The following is a 21,906-nucleotide window of genomic DNA, read 5'->3' as shown; positions in this document are numbered from 1 at the left end:
TTATACATTTTAATATAACACTATGTATTATTCTACCCACCCTAATGTGTATCAAAATGGTTTATTACGTCCTTCCAGTGATTGCTAAGCCAGAATCCATCTTCTCGGTTAAAATTGTCTCTGTGTTTGTATATGTGGATCACCTCATGAACGAATCTCTCATGATAGCCAGATGGCTTGCAGAGAACCTCTGTCTTGGAGAAGTCAATGTCATGTGAGCCCACTGAGTTGTAACAGTGATCTGCCACGGCTGAGGTGTTTGTCCTACCGTGTTTCAGGTCAGCTTTATGTTCACGGATGCGGTCCGAGACATGTCGTTTGGTTTCCCCAATGTAACTGCTACCACAGAGGCAACTTAGTTTGTAGACACCAGGGTACTGTATGTCTGGAACCACATCTTTTACAGACGGTACCAGATCACGGATTTTATGTACTGTGTTGAATCGGACCTGGATCTTGTGTTTAATCAGGATTTTGGAGATCTTTTTTGTGACCCCAGCAATGTAGGGTAAGGTGATGGTCTTGAAAGGCTCCTCAACAGGATCCTTCTTGATGGTTGGAGTGATGGCTTTGCGGATTGTGTAGTCGGAGTAACCATTAGCCTTAAGAGCTTGGCGTACGTGTTTGAGTTCACTGGAAATGTGTTCATGGTCGGAGATGCATTGGGCTCTATGATATAGAGTCTTGATGAGGGAATTCTTCTGGGATGGATGGTGGTGGGAATCCGGTTTTAGATAAGCATCCGTGTGGGTGGCTTTCCTGTAGACAGAGTGGCTCATTGAACCATCAGGTCTCCTTTTGATTAGGACATCCAAAAAGGTAGCTTGCCATCATTTTCGACTTCCATGGTGAATCTGATGGCTGGGTGTATGGAATTGATGTGGTCGAGAAATTGGTCTAGAGCAGGCCGGCCATGTGGCCAGATGACAAAAGTGTCGTCTACGTACCTCTTCCATAAGGTCGGGCGTAGAGTGGCAGTCTGGATGGCGTCCGTCTCAAATTTCTCCATGAAGATGTTGGCTACAACCGGAGATGGGGGGAGCCCATTGGGGTGCCCTCAATTTGCTTGTAGAAGGTTCCATTCCAGGTGAAGTATGTATTGGTTAAGCAGTGTCTCACCAGGGGGGGTACCCCAGCATTCAGTCCTTGATGAACCAAGTCTTCAATGATTGCGATGGTGTCAGGCACAGGCACCTTGGTGAACAAGGAAACCACATCAAAACTGACAAGCAGGTCGTCTGGGGACAGGGCAATCCCCTTGATTGTCGATACCAGGTCAGTAGAGTTTAGTACTGCAGAGGTGGTTTTTCCAGTGAAAGGCCGTAGGATTTCGGACAAAAAACCAGCCAGTTTGTAAGTGGGGGAGTTGATAGTAGAGACAATGGGACGAAGAGGTGTATCTTCTTTATGTATCTTTGGCAAGCCGTACAATCTTGGTGGCCTGGCTGCAGAAGGTTTCAACGAGAACTGTTTGGTCTGATCAATTAATGCGGTTGAAGCAGAAATGATGTTGTTGGTTTTGGAGACGAGGCTGTTGGTGGAGTCTCTTTTTATTTTTGTATAGCTGCCATCGTTGAGTAGTTCTTGAATTTTGTTGTTGTATTCTATTTTGTCCATGATGACAGTGGCATTGCCTTTGTCGGCTGAGAGGATGACAATGTCATCCCTCTTTTTTAATTGAGCTAATTCAAAACGCTCATCTTTGCTGATGTTGCTAGCTGGCATCTTAGCGTTTTTGAGGGTTACAGAGATTTCGGATCTTGCTACGTCTGCAGCGATGTGACTCAAGCCCTTGAGAGCTACATCTACTCGAGCAATTATATCATTAACTGGTATGTGTCTAGGTGTGCCTGCAAAGTTTAGTCCTTTAGCTAAAACGGATTTCAAACCTTCAGAAATAGGACTGTTACTGCGATTAATTACGACTTTGTTAACATCTAGCTTTTCAATGTGTGGGTCCGGTTTCTTGTTTGAGAGGCGGTTGAATTTGGAAATCAAGTTGTCCTTACATTTAGTCGACATAGCGGCAGCTGAAGAGGCAGTCATTTTTTCCACATGTTCCCAATCCGATGTGGACATTGTTACACTCAAAGATAAGTGTGATTTGTAGAGTGTCTTGTCTAACTGATCTAGTTCGGTGCGCGTAAGTCTGATTTTCTCTGAGATAAGAGCTAAGCTAGTTCTAGACAGAATTCGTTTCGCATTAGAAGAAGTTACAGCAGCAGATGTTAGTGTAAATGCGTTTGGTATTACCTTAGAGTCGCGGCATCTCTTCAGAAAGGTGAGAGACTCGATTAGCTGAGCCTTCTTATCCCGGAGCTTGTTGAAGGATCTCAAAGTTATGTGGAAACCCTCCCCGTAGAGGCGGTTAAATTTCGATTTAAAGCTTTCGTGACTGCAGGGATTCATCTTCTTGGTTCTTTCGGTAAAGTCACGTAGAAGTTTATACTTTAGTTTGTTATGCAGTTTATACTTTAGTTTTTTTTACGTGGTTGTTTAGTAACTGCAGCTACATACTATTAACATTCCTTTCCTTTGTTAATGCTACCCCCTCCCCCCCCCCCCCCCCCCCATTTGATGCTGCTAATCCTGCATAATGCACGGGCATAGTATTGATTTGGAACCCCCCCCCCCCGCCCACCTCCTACGCATTTTCCATATGCTGAATTCCTCTTGATATGCAAATTATTTTGTTTAGGCGCTCTTCTTCCCACCTCCCCCCCTCTAACCCAGCTTAAATATACGCTCCAAGCTTGGTGGTGCTTCATTCTTCGCCTGAGGACGGCTGCTTGCGTTGTGGCCGAAACGTCGTGAAAATTGTTTTATTATGTTTTATTTTTATTATTTTATTACTTCCCTTCTACGTGACTTTACCGAAAGAACCAAGAAGATGTATATTTAACGTCGGGCTGACAGTCATGAGGCAACCTAATAGAAGTTCTCTTGTCAAATTATATCTCCCGTAATATGTAAGATATAACAAGGCCACTTGAAGGATTTTTCGGGTAAAGCCTGTGAAGTACATCTTCCACAGGGTGCAATCTGGACACACGCCACGCTGTTCTGTGAGATTCCCAGATGTATTATTTAGCTCACGACGTGAAGCCGATATAGAAATTGGAATAAACTGAAATATACGATTTTAAAAATAATATATATTCCAACACCCTTCCCATGTAATTTAAGATTATCCCACATGCAATGAAATGGATTATCAGACTTTGTGAAAGTTAATTCAATGAGGCTTCAGAGTATTTAAAGTAGACCGCAGAGCAAGATCAAACAATAATACCACAACAGAATCCAAGTAAGAAGGCGTTCATGAGTAAGAGATTGAATACTGTGGGTATATCAAGAGAACCAACTCGGTTGACAGACATATGTTTGAAGACAATAAAACAAATATTTAGAAAAAAACCCCACTTGCATATCTCGCGGCTACTATCAAAGCGAGCATGTGCTGTGGAAACCCGGTAATTTGTTTCACATCAAGGTACTTTGGCTTGGAAATTGATCACTTCGACCAAAGAGTGCAGGCATTTCACAGTCATGAATGCGTTCAATTTTAGGGGGGGGGGGGCTTGGGGTTGGACTCGGCCAATCATCCCCGGCGAGGTCAATAAAATATTCACTACCCGGTGATGCTGCACCATTCGGTGGGCAGTCAATTAGGATAATCCTCAGGGGTCACGGCGACAACAGCAAACTTGACAAGTGGGGGGGGGGGGCTAAACGGTTTCACAACAAAGTCAAAGTTATTTCCTACAAAAATGAGCGCTGAGGAATTGGTGTTCATCTCCTGCGGAGCCAGTAGGCGGAAACCCTCTATTCCTATGGTGGGAGACGTGGGCGGGTCTTTCCCATTGGAACGACCGCCGTTGACCTCCTCGCAAATTGGTAATTATTTTACTCATGCCCAAGGGATGATGGGCTGAGTCAACCTCCCAACCAGGAATGTGAACGTCCAGTCGTTCCATTGCGAGCCGCTCGCTCGACCACTGAGCTACTCGGCCGGTTCTACTCATTTTGTCACGTGTGGGGGAGGGGGGGGGGGGTGAGGGGGGGTTAAATTACATCACAATAGTAGGGGGGAAACCCTGGAGAGTGACCTTTAAAAGGGGGGCACATCGGAATCTTTATACAGACTGGAGAAATCCGATGAGCTATGAAGCTTTTTTTTCAAAGATGTTCAGTCGGGGCCTTTCAGCGCGTGACAACGATACAAAAACACACGATAGGAGTGGAAAATAGTGAAAATGGCAAGCACGTCAACATCTTGCACACGATAAGTCGGGCATGATGGTGCATGCCTGTGTTCGAGTGGTTTGGATGTGGGTTTGGCGGATCACGCAGATTTCTCTTGTACACATAGGGGTACAAAGTAGAGAAAAGGTTGAGCAAGTCACTAAATAAATAAATAGCATACATAAGTACAAATTGCATAAGTGCATAAAATGCTTTAGATTATTTCAACACTAAATTAAAGCTTGGACAAGACAACAAAACAACTCCAAAAACAGTCCCAGACCACACCAAGACAACTCAAGATGGGGTACAATGACAGAGGTAATTGTTACGCTCGATAAACAGAATGAGTAACGATGCGATCTGCTATCGCGCATTCTGCCCTGCCGTTGGCCGTCGCCGCCCGTGAGGAAGGCTGCGACGCCCATCGCTTATTTCGAACTCGCGACGGTGCGCGGCCGGGATGCCTCCGCGTGTTGTTCGCTACGACCCAAAGGCACAGACGAGAGGGAGCTGTGCTGCACGATCGCGAAAAAATAAAACTTACGCAGCGGACAACATTTTTTGACAAAGTGCTATTGAAAGTGACTGCATAAGATAAGTAGATGTTATTTGTTGCTGCAGAGCCCCAATCAGCTGTTGGGATTTATTGCATCGGCGTTTTTGCGAATGGTACATTAATTATGTAACTGCATTTGGGTTTATGTAACCACGAGCCAAACATTAATGGGACAAGTCATGAGGGTCTGGGACGACAACAGTCAGAAGACTCTTAATATGACCACACTTGATGGTCCAAATGAGGTAAGGAGAATAATAAAACAAAACACAAATCTACCTTCTAACACCTGCTGTGTCAAGATGCGGCTATTTATTCGGAAATTGAAAGATCACTTATTGCTGAGGCTGAAAATTAGTCCGTCCAACTGTCCATCAGTTTCAGGACACTTAATGTCTTTTCACGAAAAATAACAAAATTTCGAAAGCAAGTGCGAAGAAACTTGGCCCATGGCTTACCAACACCAAAGCAAAGTTCCTGGACGAGATTAGTAACAAAATATTTACAATGTAAAAAAACCCAACCCAACAACGTTACGCTGAGTCTGCCAGCACAATTAGCACATGCGTGGTAGAATGAAGGGACGCCGGCTTAAGTGCATGCGTCTCTAACGCGTGTGCCCACTTGCACGTGAGTTCGTCAGACTACGACTGTCCCCCTCTCCGAGTTGTACAGCTGAAGCCCTAAGCAAAACGGAGGCTCCCCTAATAGAATTGGGTCAGCTGCACAAAGCAAATTAAAGTAAAACAATTCCCTCAGCTGCTACGGTAAATCAGTGTCAACTTAAATTATGATATTTCACTTCAGGGGTTCACGCAACTGGCCAGCGGTGTGTCCTCTCATTTGCAACGAACTGGCTTGCGAACAGGGTTAAGGCGCAGGTTGTAGCCCTGCAATTTCTCTCTCACTCCATTGCCGGTGGAAGAGCCACCGCTGGAGGGACCGCCAGAGAGAGCGCACATCTAGAGGGTATTTGGTCTACTCTTTCAGACGCTAGCCAGACATCTTGGAAGAGGTGGGAGTACCGACACTTTATCTCTTCATCGACTATATGGTGGGACTCAGTTTCATGTCATTTATTTGGTATAGCCCTGTGAGCAATTCGGCTCTTGAATCGGGTGCTCATTTGTACTGCCAATTGGACACTGGTGAGAAGACTCGTATCTAACGCAGGGGGTCTGTATTCTGATTCTAATAACCATCGGGAACCGTTCGCCAGGCAGTGGGGCTGCAGGGGGCCCTGCCGCACGGACACGCAAAGGCCCTCCCTCACTGTGGCTGTGGCGGCTGGAGTTGGTGGCCGAGCCATCCCAGGAGCCCAGGGCGCTGTCCGAGCCCGGCGTGAGGGCACCGGGGTAGAGGCGGGAAGGGCGCGCGCCCCCCAATCCGCCGTCGTCCTCGTCCGAGTCGCTCACGTCCCCCAGCGTGCCCGGGGCCTCCTTGCCGCCATCTGTCACCGTGTACACACACACACACACACGCGCCGGCACTGCTGCCACCCGCCGCTGGGTTTCTTGTGGTTGAGCAAGACACACACAGGCCTGGCACATCCACGTGGGCAGCCATGCCGTGCTAGGGCGGCATCTCATTTCCCTAGGTGGTAAAGGCGCAGGCCCTGCAATGTATTGCTGACGCCACTGCTGGCTGAACGGCCTTCTCCAGGGAAAGCCCTATCGAGCCCCTCTCCTCTTCCATGCCAACCAGATAAATGAAACAAAATTTTTTTTTACTAGGTAAGGCCCACTGAGCTTTATAGCCCTTTTTTCAGAAGCAACCTGGCCACAAGTGATAGCCCAACGAAGTGGCTTATCATCATATGGGAATTTCTAGCAGCCAAATACTCTAAACGCATGTTGATTCTAAATGTGGAGGGGAAAACCGGAGGACCTGGAGCAAAATCCACACGACCACGGGGAGAGAGACACGTAAACTCCAAATATACAGACGTGAGGGTTGGGGTTGAACCCACGACCTCCTGAATACCGGGCAAGGTAGTTAACACCGCGAAGCTGCATCCTACCTCCCAACGACCGCCAGCCTCCCAGTCCCTTCTCAATCGCCGCGAAACCCTCTGGGGGCATAACACCGTCGTGACGCATATTTCAGAGAAGTAATTTTGAGCGCAGGTAGTGTCCATTAATAAAAAAATAACACTTTGAGCAGAAGTTAATGGAATGTGTTATCAAGACGTTCCACGTAGCCCCCGGCTCATACTTTCATTCAGAAGCCAGGTGGGGCCGTGCAGCATTTGCGATATGTCATCAAATATATGTGATATCTGGCCAAGGAATGCTGTGACGTTTCGAGATTCAATTTCCGTCCGCATATGAAGATTTATTTTTCTCCTCTGTACGCCGAACTGAAACTTGAATAAAAATTCGTGTATGTTTGGAGGGGTGGGGGGCGTGGCGGGGGGGTAATATATCAAGGAGAGAAGCGCTTAGTATGAAAGGGGCTGCGTTGTAGTGTGTGGGGTTGGTGGGAAGACATCCAGAGTGAGGATGAGTGTTTGTGACAGAATGGCGGCAGGGTACACATCGCCATCTGTAAGCAGGCAAAGGCACAGCACGTACCCAGGCACGTCGTGCCCAGAGGAATAACGACAAACTCTGTGTGATTGAGCAAAAGGTTACAATTACAAAAACACTGCTTTTTAAAGACACTGAATAAGGCACCAACGTGTTAAATGCTGCCTCCAACTACAAGCTTCTGGCTGCCTGCTGTTGTCGTTCTCTGCTCAGAGATATTATCTCACTTGAACATATACATAGTATGCACACAGTATTACAGATACGGTACTAAGCTATGTTTTTTTCTATTAAATAAAAACATTTTCGAACGAGCTTTTGGATCGAGTGCATCTCCCTTTGTGCCTCAACATAGTTGCTGAAGTTCCACATGATTATGGCAGAAGATCAGTCTCTGCATAGGATAACAACCATTAACTGACCACATGGTGGTAATTATTTTTATTAACCTCCAGAGGGATTATAGCCAGTCAACCTCCAACCAGAGTTTCTACTCCTGACCTTCTGCATGTAGGTCAACTGCTACACGGCATGACACGGTCGTGTTTGGACCAGCTCGAATATGAACGAAGGTTCACTTGTACGTAATTTCACTGACATGCATTCAGAAGTGTATCAGCCCACATAGCTCCCCAGGGATTAATCTGGGTTCCCGTGAAATGTGGATATTTTTACTCAGGATAATCCCTTTTTCTTCCACAAGCAAATCCCTCAATGAGGAACTGGGCCCGGGCTTTTCAAGCAGGACTCTTGAGACTCGGTGAAGCCCTCCCAGATAAGCGACTGTTTACTGTGAGAGCGAGTAGGGGATAGAGAGACGATTTGAGATGGCGTGCACAACTTGCATGGCAGCGATCTCACGAAGATTCGTCTTGAGAAAGGGTGAGGGGTGGGGGGGGGAGAGACCTAAAACTGGGTCACAAACCAATCGGCTCTGCACTCGGGGGTTGTCACTCAGCCTTGGCCCAAGCGTCGCCTCTCGAACGAGATAAGAAACTTAAATAAATGTGACTTACGGCTCCGTGGCACATTTGCCAATAAATCTGCAGATTGCATGTGTTCAATTATTAGATTTCCACCCAACCACATGGCAATCAATAAATAAATCAATTTATATAAAGTGTATTCATACGAAGTAAAAATCCAATGAAGGGACAAAATGTCTCTTAAACCAATTCACGAGGGTGGATTTTTGCAAAATGCATCATCTGCTGATAAAACGCATGCTTGAGACCACATGAAATGATTTGTAAATATAGCCCACTGTGTGCTGCATCACAATCAAATTTTAGATCGCTGATAAAATAATAAATAGAAAAAATACAAATAAGCCATGCGTTGACGGCTTTGAGCACCGTTTCTTTCAGAAACTTCAACCTGGCCCTCTCATCCCAAACGGCCAGATCCGCGCGCGCGTCCCTTTGATGCGTCCCCGCACAGTGACGGCTTCGGATTAAAGACGGACGCGTCACGGGGGCCGACCTGCGGTGCGCTTCTTGATTTTGAGCGCCACAATCTCGCCGGCTCGCTGCAGCAGCGCGATGGCCTCGCTCAGCGGCTTGCCCTTCAGAGAAATCCCGTCGATGGCCAAGATCTGATCGCCGACGTGAATCGCTCCGGTTCTGCCGCGCTCAGAGCACATCGTGTCACACAACGGTGGAGGAGGGGGGGGGGTTATAAGGGGAGGGAAAGGCAGTTGGCAAATAAGTATCTCTCCAAAACCCAAAAAAAAAATAACTCCAATGCAGCACTAGTGCTGCCGATGGACATGCACACATGCCCACTAACGACATCAGAATCAGAATCTTTACTTAGACTGGAGGAGGAATCCGATGAGCTATTCAGCTCTTTTTTTATATATGTTCAGTAGGAGCGAGTCAGCAAGTCGCAACAAGAAACAATCCAAAAAAACGATTATAAGTTGGGCACGACGGTGCATGCCGCTATTCTAGAGGTCTGGGGTTGGTGAATCACTCAGATTGAATCTTGTATTATGCATCAATGTTTAACTTCTTTCGTACAGTACGTCGCCAACCGTGATAATCTTGTGCCTGAAACATGCCACCTGTGGGGTTGAAAGGTGGTCAGGAGGTGGGAGTGCATCCAATTAGTTTCTGACCTGTCCGTGCAGGATTTGAAATTTTCCTGTATAGAATGTGAGGTGTCTGCAGGGACTCCCACATCCCACACTTTCAGAATTACAAACAAAGACAAAGTTTCCCCCCATAGCCTTAACACACTGTTGGGGCAAGTGCTGTTAGCAAGCAGCACCTATGAAGACCGGGACAGCACACGAGAGGGTGGGTGGCCAGCACCACGCCTCACCAGTGGCGATGTTTACACACCGCACCAGGTACTCATTTAAGGGGAGGCTAACTGCTTCACGAATGCTCCCCAAAGAATAACATATACCCAGACTCCCACACGAAGTGAAATAAATTGGCCAAATATCCTAATGCGGGACTCTCTAGAAAATAATTTTAAAGATCAGTAATATTTCCTGGAAAAGAATACAAATATAAAGGAAAGACCAGGTAGGAAACGAACTATTTAAATTGACTTAAAGCTTTCATGACCGCAGGAATTCATACTCTTTGGGTCTTTCGGTAAAGTGACGTAGATAGAATAAAAATAATAAAATAATAAAAAATCACGACGTTTCGATCGCAACACAAGCAATCGTCTTCAGGTGAAAAAATACACTAGGCAGACTGCTGAGGCAGTCCGCCGACTTACTCTTGGGTTGTACCCATCTCAAACGTATATAACCTTTGGCTGCAGTAGCTCTCTCGCTACATTTCTTCATTCCTCAGCCATCCGCCTGCTGTATTTTTTCATGTAAAGACGATTGCTTGTGTTGCGATCGAAACGTCGTGATTTTTTATTATTTTATAATTTTTATTCTATCTACGTGACTTTACCAACAGACCCAAAGAGTATAACTATTTAACTAATAATTATATTTTACCAGGTAAGGCCCACTGAGCTATGTAGCTTTTTTCAAAAGCGACCTGGCCACAAATGATAACTCAATGAAGTGGCTTATCATGTGGAAATGTATCGTTACCAAATACTCTAAAGGCATGTTTCTAAATGTGGAAGGAAAAACCGGAGGACCCTGATAAAAATCCACGCGACCGCGGGGAGTGAGACACGCAAACTCCAAATATACTGTACAGGCATCAGGATCAAACCCACGACCTCCTGTATATCAGGCAAGGTAGTTAATATTTCGCCAACATGGCACCTAACAGTGTTTTAACACAAAAACAGATAAAGGGTGACATGGTTCATAATTCAGAAGTGAGTAAGCACTGCTAAGACACCAGGTTCAAGTCACTCAGGCTCAAACGAGGTTCTCTTATTTTCCAAAAATTGTCTCTTCAATTCTACCAAGATGGTTATAATGTCTACAATTTAAATATAAAGGGTGACATATATCGGGAGCAATTCTACACAGACGATTAAGCAGCAGCACTATAATATTCTATAGTGCCGCTGGATGAGAGGCCAGTTGAAGTGAATCCGTGAGTAATTCTGGATGACACCTTCCACGATTGGTCCCCGGCGTAATGGGAAGCACTTCCTGACTGTTGAATTTCCAGGCCGTCCCTTCACTTCAGTTGCGTCACTCTGAGGGCACGAGTGGGAGATGGCCGGGTGGTTCAGGGGTCAAGAGGTCAAAGGTCAGAGGTCAGAGCACCGAGCTGGCACTGCTAAGGTCCTGGGTTTTAATCCAGGCAACCGTCTGTGATTAAATTAGGCTCTCGCATGTATCGAACTGATCCTATCAGCCTGGTCACCAATGACTGCACGAAATAAACATCATTTTTTGTAATTTGGTTCTGCACTTAATTTTGGATAAATTCGAGCCTGAGAATTTAAACAATGGTTTGACTGTCATGTGACTAACATTACTGATACTGTGAGCAGGTGTAAAAGTTTTGCCCATTCTACTATGGAACAGAGGTCACTTGAAGAAGGGATCTCAGAGATAGCTCTGTGGTTATCCGATTCCATAGGCCATTCTCAAAGACGTAAGATTGCACTGCTCCTTCAGAGATCCGTGTCTCAAAACGCGACGCCGACAGCTATACAACTAGAAAAACACCATAAATCAAGTTCAAACAGACAATCGTAACTAGCGGCGGCTGGTGTGCAGTATGTATGTTGAACTTCTGACGTAGCCAACTGTGCGAATCGGAGGCAAGAGAGAAGGACAACAAACTAAACACAAAAAGCAGCTGTAAAGAAATGAGTTTTCAATCTAACCACGTGAGACATCAGACACATCTTCAATGGAACGAACTGCAGTGCTGTGGTCGGACTTTGTGGCTGCGGTGCGGGGCACTACAGGTACCGCTCTGCGAGGCCGTCCGGTGTGAGGCTGGCGATGAGGATGGGGTCCGTGGGTTCGTCTGTGCCCGAGATGGTGATGCCCAGGGGACCGCCATGTCGCCTCAGCTCCACCGAGTAGCTGATGGCTCCCGATGCTTCTTGCTCATCTGCAGCAACGGCAGTGTTAGCAACGGGGACAGCGTCACAGAGAGCCAAACAGTGCTGCGATGCCTCTCTGGACGCACAAAGCAAAAGGGGGGCCGCGTCTTGTTACAACGCTCAAACGAGCGCTGTTGCGTGTTCGTTCCCCAAGGCACTCCTCAGCCCTTGCTGGACATGCCACATTCTTTAGGCAGGGATTAGTTTACTTGCTTCATGCAAAGAGGAATAGTTCTATCGTCCCAGAGAGATGTTGGACCGAGTCGACTCCGGACTGAGTTTTGCCATAATGTAATCTTTAACAATACAGTTCAATGTCACACTTCCCAATGTGCCGATTATCTCAATATCAGTTTCCCATAACTTTGTGATTGCATTCACATCTATATTATGTTGTGCTTTAACATAACTGGAATAGGAAAAGAGATGTCTTAATAGTCATTGAAATGTAAATCACTCAAAGCAAGCCCATCTTATATCTTCTTATCGTTATAACTTTATAATCTAAAACGCTTATTTCGGCACGAACTGTTGGAAAATTATGACGTCATCTAGTGGACGTGTTGTCAATTACTCCATGAACCATTCAACAAGTTGAACTTTGATAATTGTTTTTTTACCCTTTTATCTGGCAACAAAACTGACACCTTTTTTACAAGGAGTCATGTTTGCATAGACCACAATACCTGCAGTCATATGCAAACAAAAAACACAACTCTGATAATGTATGCACTGTCCTTGAAGATGATTGGTCCACAACCGAGACAGCTTTCCTTAGAGCCTAGTCTCACATGGTGTTGGACCAGATGACGCCAAAAGGCGCACACTAAAAGTAAAGTTAAACTTTCATTAATAGCGTCAACTCTACTTTTAGTTCTTTCATAAATAGGTCATCCCAAAATTAAATAAAGTATATAAAAACTTAAATGAGCAACCAAAATCACGATTTGACAATATTGTGCTAAATGGATGGTATTAGTATCATGTTTCATATCGTCCGATATATCATTAAACCATCATCATATTGCGGCAACCCTAGGTTGTACTTGAGGAGATTGTGAGTTGGACCCTCTCCCTCGCTGCAACTTTTATATATTCAAGAGTGAAAGAAGTAACGGTATGCCGTTGCATTTTTCAAAGAGTGCAGAACACATTGTGCTACAATTTTACATTAAGACGATGCTTCTTCAGCAAGGTTACTAAACGAAAATATATTCACAAAAAGGGGCTAAGTTTCGCTCACTGACAAACACCGCTCGATCTCCGAGCTGACAGGCTTCCAGGAAATGGAATAAGCAGCCTGCAGCAGGAGAGACGAGGATGCATTTTTCCCTCACGACCCTTCAACAGGAAGCCACCCCAGCCGTGGGCGGCCATTAACGCCCCGATTGCTCGACGCGCGGAGCCCTTACACGTTAAGTGGCGCTGTGGCTAAAGCGCTTGACGAACAATCATCATCATCATCAGTCGCGTTTTATTCACCGATGAAGGAAGACTCCCAAATGCCATTACCGTCCCTCACACGATCCATCTCACTTCTTTCCGTGTAAGCTAATTTCATTGCTCCATATCCAGTGGTTGGTTTCTCCGGCGTGTTCCCTCCATTTTGGCTGAAATTCCGTCGCCAGTCTCCTCGATTGGCTATCATCCCTGCTCATGACATGTCTTGCCCCAGCCTATTCAACTTGTCCTAATAATCAAAATGACATCTACTTTAAGTCTGTTCTCTAAACCACGTTGTCATCTCTGTGTCTCCGAGTAATTCCCATGCTTCTTGTAATACCTGTCAGCTGTTGTTCAACGTTTAATGTTAGAGTTCACCATTCCTTGAGATAAAATGTAAATTTTCCTTGTAATCCTCACAAAATTTACTCCACCCTGTCCTTTTAAAATAATAATAAAAAACGATATACAAATGATCAAAACCATTTTAAAATATGGAACAGCTGCCCTGAGTTTCGATTTAAAGCTTTCGTGACTGCAGGGATTCATCTTCTTGGTTCTTTCGGTAAAGTCACGTAGAAGGGAAATAATAAAATTATAAAAATTTAATTTAATAAAATAATTCTCACGACGTTTTGGCCACAACGCAAGCAGCCGTCCTCAGGTGAAGAACAGGTCTGTCGGAAAGACAGCGTCTGAATGAAACACCACCAGGCTTGGAGCGTATATTTAAGCTGGGTTGGAGGGGGAAGAGCGCCTTGACAAAATAATTTGCATATCAAGAGGAATTTAGCATATTTATGGGAAATGCAGACATGGGATTAGTCATTACTTGTGGAATGCGTAGGAGGTGGGCGGGGGGTTTCAAAGTCATAATATGCCCGTGCATTATGCAGGATTAGCAGCATCAAAGGGAGGGAGTAGGGCTAGCATTAATAAAGGGAAGGAATGTTAATAGTATGGAGCTGCAGCAACTAAACCACCACGTAAAAAACTAAAGTATAAACTACATCAGTATCATCAGTATACTAAATATACTCTCCAATAAGCTGAGCTATTAACAGTAAGTAATACATTACAATTCTACGTCGCAAAAAATATAATATGCTTCCAGCTAAACTTTCTTATCTTACATCACACGGGTCTACCCCATACTATATACTGCCATAGACAAACCCAACATTAAATTATATACTGCATTACTATACACCACCTCAGACTATACATTGTAATATTACACTATGTATTATTCTACCCACCCTACTGTATACCACACTGCTGTATATTCACTATACAATTACGATACGCATTCCACAAGTAATGACTAATCCCATATCTGTATTTCCCATAAATATGCTACATTTCTATTGATATGCAATTTTTTTTGTCAAGGCGCTCTTCCCCCTCCAACCCAGCTTAAATATACGCTCCAAGCCTGGTGGTGTTTCATTCAGACGCTGTCTTTCCGACAGACCTGTTCTTCACCTGAGGACGGCTGCTTGCGTTGTGGCCAAAACATCGTGAGAATTATTTTATCATGTTTTATTCTTTTATTATTTCCCTTCTACGTGACTTTACCGAAAAAACCAAGAAAAAGCTGCCCTGAGATTGAATACAGAAAGTAGCAACCTCCCCAAACCTGCAAGCTCCACCACTAAGAATGGCAAGGGCAGCAGCATCAGTTAAGGAGAGGATTCCACCACCTACTCCCAAGATTCCCGTCCTTAGTCACCCGCTGTCTTGACTTGAGACATTTATCGCCACCCCTCGTTCATCGCTGCTGGCTAAGACTCCTGGAACTGTCTCTTGAACGGCATTGGGGGGGAGCGCACCCTAACCACAAAGACCGAAACAGTTCGGTGAGAAGGCCCAGCAGCATAAACTCTTCCTCAGCGCAACCAGGCAAATATGCGCAGTCAATGCTGGCATACCAGTGACTCCCACATCCCAATGAATGCAAAAAATAATCCGCATAGCTATTCAAAGTGGAACTAAAGGATCTTTTCCAATAAGTGGAAAATACCTAAATGAAAATGGTGACAGTGTTAACCATCTCAAATGTGTTTATCAGTATGACAATCAATCGCAACAAACGATGGGAACTAATTGAAGAATCGAACACTCATAAGGTTGAAAAGTGGAGCAAAATGTAACTGTGAGCAAAACAAAGTCACGTGACACAAGTTTTCTCAACAAAAGTGAATGATTGTTGGAGGGGGCACAAACAGAAAACACAACAGAGGACATCTCGGGCAATTACTGAAGTCAGACTGGGATAAAACATTTTTTATGAAATAAGGAGGTGAGCAAGAATAACAGTCAACAGGTGCAATTTCAAACCTTGCCTGTAGCATGACTTAGCCTCTTATTGAAAAAATTAGTATCACTGTGAAATTCAACAGTGGGTGTCCTGCATAAGTACTGGCTCCTTGCTATAGGAATGTAGATCAACATTTTTTTTACAATCGCTTGATTCACGTTGACTTTTGGCGGCAGTTACAGGGTGACTGACGCATGAGCAACGACTCAGGCATCCAAATCTGCCTTGTAAATTTACTTTGCAAAAGAAAGTGCAACGTTTTGTTGTTGTTGTTGCATGGCATGACGCCGGAGCGTGGTTCAATCAGTCGCGAAGGCTCGCCATTCACCACTGTCCTTATTACAACTTTCGTATTTCAATTAAGTGTGGGCAATTTTGCATTTGGAAACCCCTTTTGGATTAAGGGACTCATTAACCTCCCACGCCGCTCACAAATTATGAACGTACTCCAGTAATCTCTCCCATTGCGAAAGGCAGAACGAATCCATTTACCAGGGACTCTGGCACATGCTACCACTCAGTACACAAAGAGCCGAGCTGTAATGGCTTACTCGGCCTCGCTGGATCTCGCACACAACACACTCAACGCAATATGATCGCGAATCCTGTCTTGCTTCTTTCTCCCGATCTCATATTTTTCCTACCAGAGCTATATATATATATACGCCGCATTAAAAGATGCCAATTTGGTGTAAGTGCAATATGCCCCTTGTGCACATTAATGGCATTTCTCCTCTCCCTTTGCGTTGAAATATAATTTAGTCTCACTCCTTGTCTTGCCATAATCACAGACCACTCAGTGACACGTGTGTTTGAGCCAAAAGCTTTGGTCAAATTGCACGTAAATCACGGCTTAACAATGACCATAAAAAAACCTTCAAACTTCAAAACGAGCCCAGTTTGTACAATAGCGGCACAGCTGTAAAGTATGTGAGCTCTCCTGCTTGGCATTTTCCACATGGATACAAATTGAGCGTCAATGACAATTGGTGTACAAGGACCCAATCGTCAAAACAGCTGGTGCAACCGACCAGTTAATGCTCAAGCCACAAGTAAAACAGATGGAGGGTGACCCCCCATGCGCAAACGAGTGGTTAGCCAGAGCTCATCACGGCTCTGTAAATGACACATTCCTCTGCTGAGGGGCGGGCTTTCACAGGACAACCAATGTTGATCTCTCACAAAGTGGGGTCCACGGGGTGGTGCTCCTTATTCTGATGGCAGAGAAATGATCCGAGTCGACTCAGACAATGGAGGTCAGCTCACAAATGTCATGACCAGTTCTGTCAGTGTCCTAACCACGCTGGTACAGGAGCCTGTGCCAAAGCGGTTCGGCTAGATGACCGAACCTGCAGCAAAGACTCAAACGGAACTAAACTAAACTATTTTTTATTTTACCAGGCAAGGCCCACTGAGCAACATAGATATTTTTTTATAAGTGACCTGGCCACAAATAATTGCTCAAAAAAGTGGCTTATGATCACGTGGAAAATTTATTGCAGACAAATATTCGAAACGCATGTTTCTAAATGTGGAGGAAAAAATCGGAGGATTCGGAGAAAACTCCAAATATACAGCAGGTGTCATGGTCGAGTTCGAACCCACGACTTCCTGTATACCAGGCGAGGTAGTTTACATCTCGCCACCATGGCGCCCTGTAATGGCTGCAGCTGGCTGATCGTGCGGCGTTGCCCGGTGGATTCCTCTCCGTACTGCAATGCGCGTGCGGATTTGGTTTCGCCCACGCCACCTACCCCCCACCCCCCAGAGCCCGAACCCTCTCCTCACCAGAGTTGTCTTCATCCTTGCGGACTTTGAGCTTGACGAAGTCGTCGCTCTGCTGCAGGATGTGGACAGTCTCATCCACCGAGGAGGTTTCCAGGCGCGTGTGGTTGATGGCCAGGAGGCGGTCGCCGGGCTCCAGCGTGCCCAGTCTGTAACAACGCGGGCACACACGCCGCGGTCAACACTGAACCCTGTCCCGTTCCGATGACGTATTCCGTTCCGATGACGTTCGTGTATGAAACAGGAATAAAAACTAAAATAAAATAATTTTTATCAGTACCAAGGCTCCCACAAGGCCATGCAGGAGGGCATGTGGCACAATTTGCCGCCAGCTATCATAGAGTGCGGTCGTGTCACAACAGTTCTCTGCGGCGAGTACAATGTCTTTAAAACAACGGTGCTACGTCTCTTTAAATATTATTAACGCTGAACCGCTTGTGTGTTCCGAGATTCAGAGGTGAACAGGACACTCACCCTGTGACTTGCAGACGTCTCGGTATGGGAAAGGGTTAATCTTAGTATGACGGATGCAGCTGTGGTGCAGTTGTAAACACGCTGCCTTTCCAACTCGACCACCTGAGTTAAATTCCCCCACCTCAGCTAACACTCGTGGCGAGCTGTATCTGTCAGGACCTCGGGCCCCCTCCCTCCTTCATCCAGCCCACACTGTCCACGCAGTGAAGTACGGTCACTCATCCTCCATGACTGCCACCACGTGCAGGCCATCATCCATTATCCAGCAGTGTATTGATACCAGTCTGTGCATTGTTTTTATTACTTCATAAATATTTGTTTTATTTTTCTCTAGTCATATTCATCTCCGAGTCCGCCATTCAATCGGCGCGTCCTTATAAGTGTGAGTCTGATTGCCTTTAAGTCACATGGGGTCCGACGAGTACTGTGATTGGTTACAATGGGGTTAGCATGGTTATTCTCCATAGCCAGAAAGCAAAGTGGCAATGACAGCTGGGTTTGAGTGTGGAAGCTGTGCAGGGCTGTTTTTGAGAAAAGCAAACACTCAGGATAAGCAATGCACCATACCGAGCCATACAGGGAATTGTGGGTCAGGGTGCTCTGAGGTAGAAATCGCACTCAAAAGTCTTTTCCACGTGGCCAAGATGCTGACTTTTTTATTGTTAATTTTTTTTTTACGCAAAAGCCGAAAGTGAAAGCTGTACCACCATGGTATTCTACGGATTATGAGATGCTCCAGAAAAAATAACCCACGCCAAATCTTTGAGTCGCAGGCAACCACGGATTTTGGTTGATGAAAGACATGAGACAGGAATAAATCGAAGACTTAATATAATAACAGCCATTCACAGTAACATGAATGGTAAACCATGAAAGGCTCACTGTATACACGCGTGCATATAAGCACACCAAGTAATCACACAATAACTGCGCATTTTTTCCCAGTTTTTTTTCAGTTTCATTTATTTGGTGTAGCCCTGTGAATTGGCACACGTAATCCACGGTTAACAACGCACAGGTATCTACGCAATTTGGGCATGGGCCTATGTTTTCACAACTAGAACACAGGACATTTTTTTGCACCTCAAGCCTCCCTCCCCCCCAGGAGGCACTGCTAGAGAAAGGCAGGGAGGAGTTGGGCTGTAGCCACGTCACGCCGTCACTCCCTGCAGCGTGGGAGTTGGAGGAGAGAGACAGAGCGCGTTTCCAATTAAGCAGTCGCACCGTGGATCGGGCATGCGCGCCTCCGCTGCCCACGCGTTTGTTTGCACGGCCACTAGAGGGGCGCGACGCCTCGGAGGGAGCTCGGGTGGTGCGATGCCAGCGAGGAAATTAATCTGAAGGGGGGGGGGGGACACCACACTGCTTTCTTTTCACTGGGCGAACGATACCGGGCGTGACGGCGTCATCATTGTAAAGCTTTTACATTCTGAACTCTGCGCCGATCATAACGATAAACCACCGCTCTTTTGCGCAAACAGTCAAACACTTTCAAAAAAGTAAAATTTCCACCGGTTGACAGCGTATAACTGCGCAAGAAATATCATCCCTCCAACCCCGGAGTACGTGAAAGGCTATGCATTCATAATGCATCACAAAGAACACATTCAATGCGCCGGGGACACCTCAATAAACACACGCAGCTAAGTCTGGCTGCTGGAATCGATTCACGGGAAAGCTGCAGGAAAGAATCTCACTTTTACAGAACTGCAGCGAGAATTTTTTTAAACCGGTTATACATTCTACGCGGAATTTGTTTTATTAATGCGCCGCGTAAAAGCGTGCACACCTTTGGAAGCCCAGGGAAAGGTGAAATGGCCACCAGTGGCACCGAGCCAACACGTCAGTTCTGTTCTTAGGTTTTTTCGGTAAAGTCACGTAGGTAAAAAATTAAAATGAATAAAAGTAAAATAAAAATAAAATAAAAATCACGACGTTTCGGAGGCAACACAAGCTTCCGTCTTCAGGTGGAACCGTCACAGCACATCAGTTCTGGTTCGCTGATAAAGGGTAAAAGTTTCATTATTGTTTTAACAATGTCGTTACCAATTCATTTTGTTGTTGTTACATTACCCACACGATATCAAGCTTCTGCTAGCAGTGTAATAATTCACCCTTAAACTGCTGGTTCGATGAATTGTGTCGCCATTCGGCCTTGCAATCAGATTTTAAGATTGGATGATTTTGTTCTACATATTGGCAGCAGGTGTCACGGGAACCCATGGCATAGGATATATAAATAAAAACACACTTATTACACAATTCCATGTCTTTATGATATTTTGACTTTATAGCAATTGATCATTCAATGCATTATTACACAAATAATTTCTAGTATCAATATCCACGCAGAGATTTTTTTTTTAAAACTAAATCCAGTTTCTTCCCCTATTTCAAGCAGTACCCTTCTGGAAAGTCTTTGAAATTCACTCCGGCTTCTCGAGACACACAAGGGACATCATACTGTACTGGTATTATTATACTGGTCACGTGGCATTGTGGCTAGAGCGCTCCTCTTCCAAATTGGAAGGTTGGGAGTTCGTTTCCCGGCCGGGGCTCAACTCAGCCATATATCCCCCTGGGGTAAGTGAACACAAGTACGTAGTTGTTTTTTTTCGCAGCCAGTATCACGATTCCTAATTGACGCTTTGTTGAGGCCAAATTTGTGACGATAGGAACCCTCCACCACCCGATAGAGACAAACAAATTAATTGTCAAATGTACGAAGTTTTAGGGTTCACTTTACATAATAATGCGATTCTGCTACAAGATAGTGTATTCATGAGTAGTTGTAATGAATAATGCATAGAAAATGTTCATGAATGGCTCAGATAATTTATAATAAAATGTATATTAATTTGTCATGGTGAATATCTCGTTTAAATCTAATTCGATCCTGTTGTGAGGTCATTACACGTATTTAAGAAGCTGCGTCAGGTTACATTGTTATTCTGACTTCCAGAATATTGACCTGATGATGCTTGATGTAGTTTCAAATGAAACGTCGTGGTATCTAATTGCTAAAGTTAATTGTGAGGATTCTTCTTCAACTTACAGGCGAGCAGTAACAAGAATCTTTGGATTTACACCAATGGAACCTCATTTGCCAGTAAAAAATATGATAATTGGTTTTTTACCCTTCTATCTGGCAACAAAACTGACACTTTTTTACAAGGAGTCATGTTTACATAGACCACAATACCTGCAGTCATAATGCAAACAAAAAACATAACTCTGATAATGTGCACTGTCCTTGAAGTTGATTGGTCCACACCCGAGACAGCTTTCCTTAGAGCCTAGTCTCACATGGGTTGGACCAGATGACGCCAAAAGGTGCACAACTCAAAGACAATGCACCATCAGAGTATGAGAGCTCGGGGTAAGCATTTACACCATTGGAACCTCACATTATCAGAGTTATGTTTTTTGTTTGCATTATGACTGCAGGTATTGTGGTCTATGTAAACATGCCTCCTTGTAAAAAAGGTGTCAAATTTCGATTTAAAGCTTTCGTGACTGCAGGGATTCATCTTCTTGGTTCTTTCGGTAAAGTCACGTAGAAGGGAAGTAATAAAATAATAAAAATAAAACATAATAAAATAAAATAATTCTCACGACGTTTCGGCTCACCTGAAGACGGCTGCTTGCGTTGTAGCCGAAACGTCGTGAGAATTATGAGAATTATTTTATTTTATTATGTTTTATTTTTATTATTTTATTACTTCCCTTCTACGTGACTTTACCGAAAGAACCAAGAAGAAAAAAGGTGTCAGTTTTGTTGCCAGATAGAAGGGTAAAAAACCAATTATCATATTTTTTTCTTTAATGCAAGCATTGACTCCAAGCACTCATGTATGCCCTGGGCCAAATTGATAATCATCGCCATCAGCCATGATCTATCCACTGTTGGACGAATGCCTTCTATAGCCATCTCCATCTCTTGTGATCCTGCAATGTAATAATCCACTTCCATTCAATTCAATTTGTTGCGCGGCAAATCCTGTTTCGCCATTCAACAAGATAGCTTACAAGGGAGTGGTGTGGCGTATCGGCAC

General features: G+C 44.8%; 1 protein-coding gene across 3 annotated transcripts in view; it reads right to left on the bottom strand.

Annotated features, from left to right (window-relative positions):
- The window catches only part of LOC133349539 (glutamate receptor-interacting protein 1-like), a 334,917-nt gene that overhangs the window by 30,829 nt on the left and 282,182 nt on the right, over nucleotides 1–21,906 (bottom strand). For all 3 annotated transcript variants that reach the window (XM_061563083.1, XM_061563082.1, XM_061563084.1), the window contains 4 exons: nucleotides 17,381–17,526; nucleotides 11,693–11,837; nucleotides 8,815–8,954; nucleotides 6,078–6,254 (listed from right to left, as the gene is read on the bottom strand). In XM_061563083.1, coding sequence (XP_061419067.1) covers nucleotides 6,078–6,254; nucleotides 8,815–8,954; nucleotides 11,693–11,837; nucleotides 17,381–17,526 — 608 coding nt within the window. The remainder of the gene's footprint in view (nucleotides 1–6,077; nucleotides 6,255–8,814; nucleotides 8,955–11,692; nucleotides 11,838–17,380; nucleotides 17,527–21,906) is intronic.

The sequence above is a fragment of the Lethenteron reissneri genome, chromosome 30, assembly GCF_015708825.2.
Source record: "Lethenteron reissneri isolate LAM-NWPU_2019-01 chromosome 30, ASM1570882v1, whole genome shotgun sequence".
NCBI lineage: Eukaryota > Metazoa > Chordata > Hyperoartia > Petromyzontiformes > Petromyzontidae > Lethenteron > Lethenteron reissneri.
Note: the sequence above shows the minus strand (reverse complement) of the source record. Positions and strands in the feature narration are given on the sequence as shown.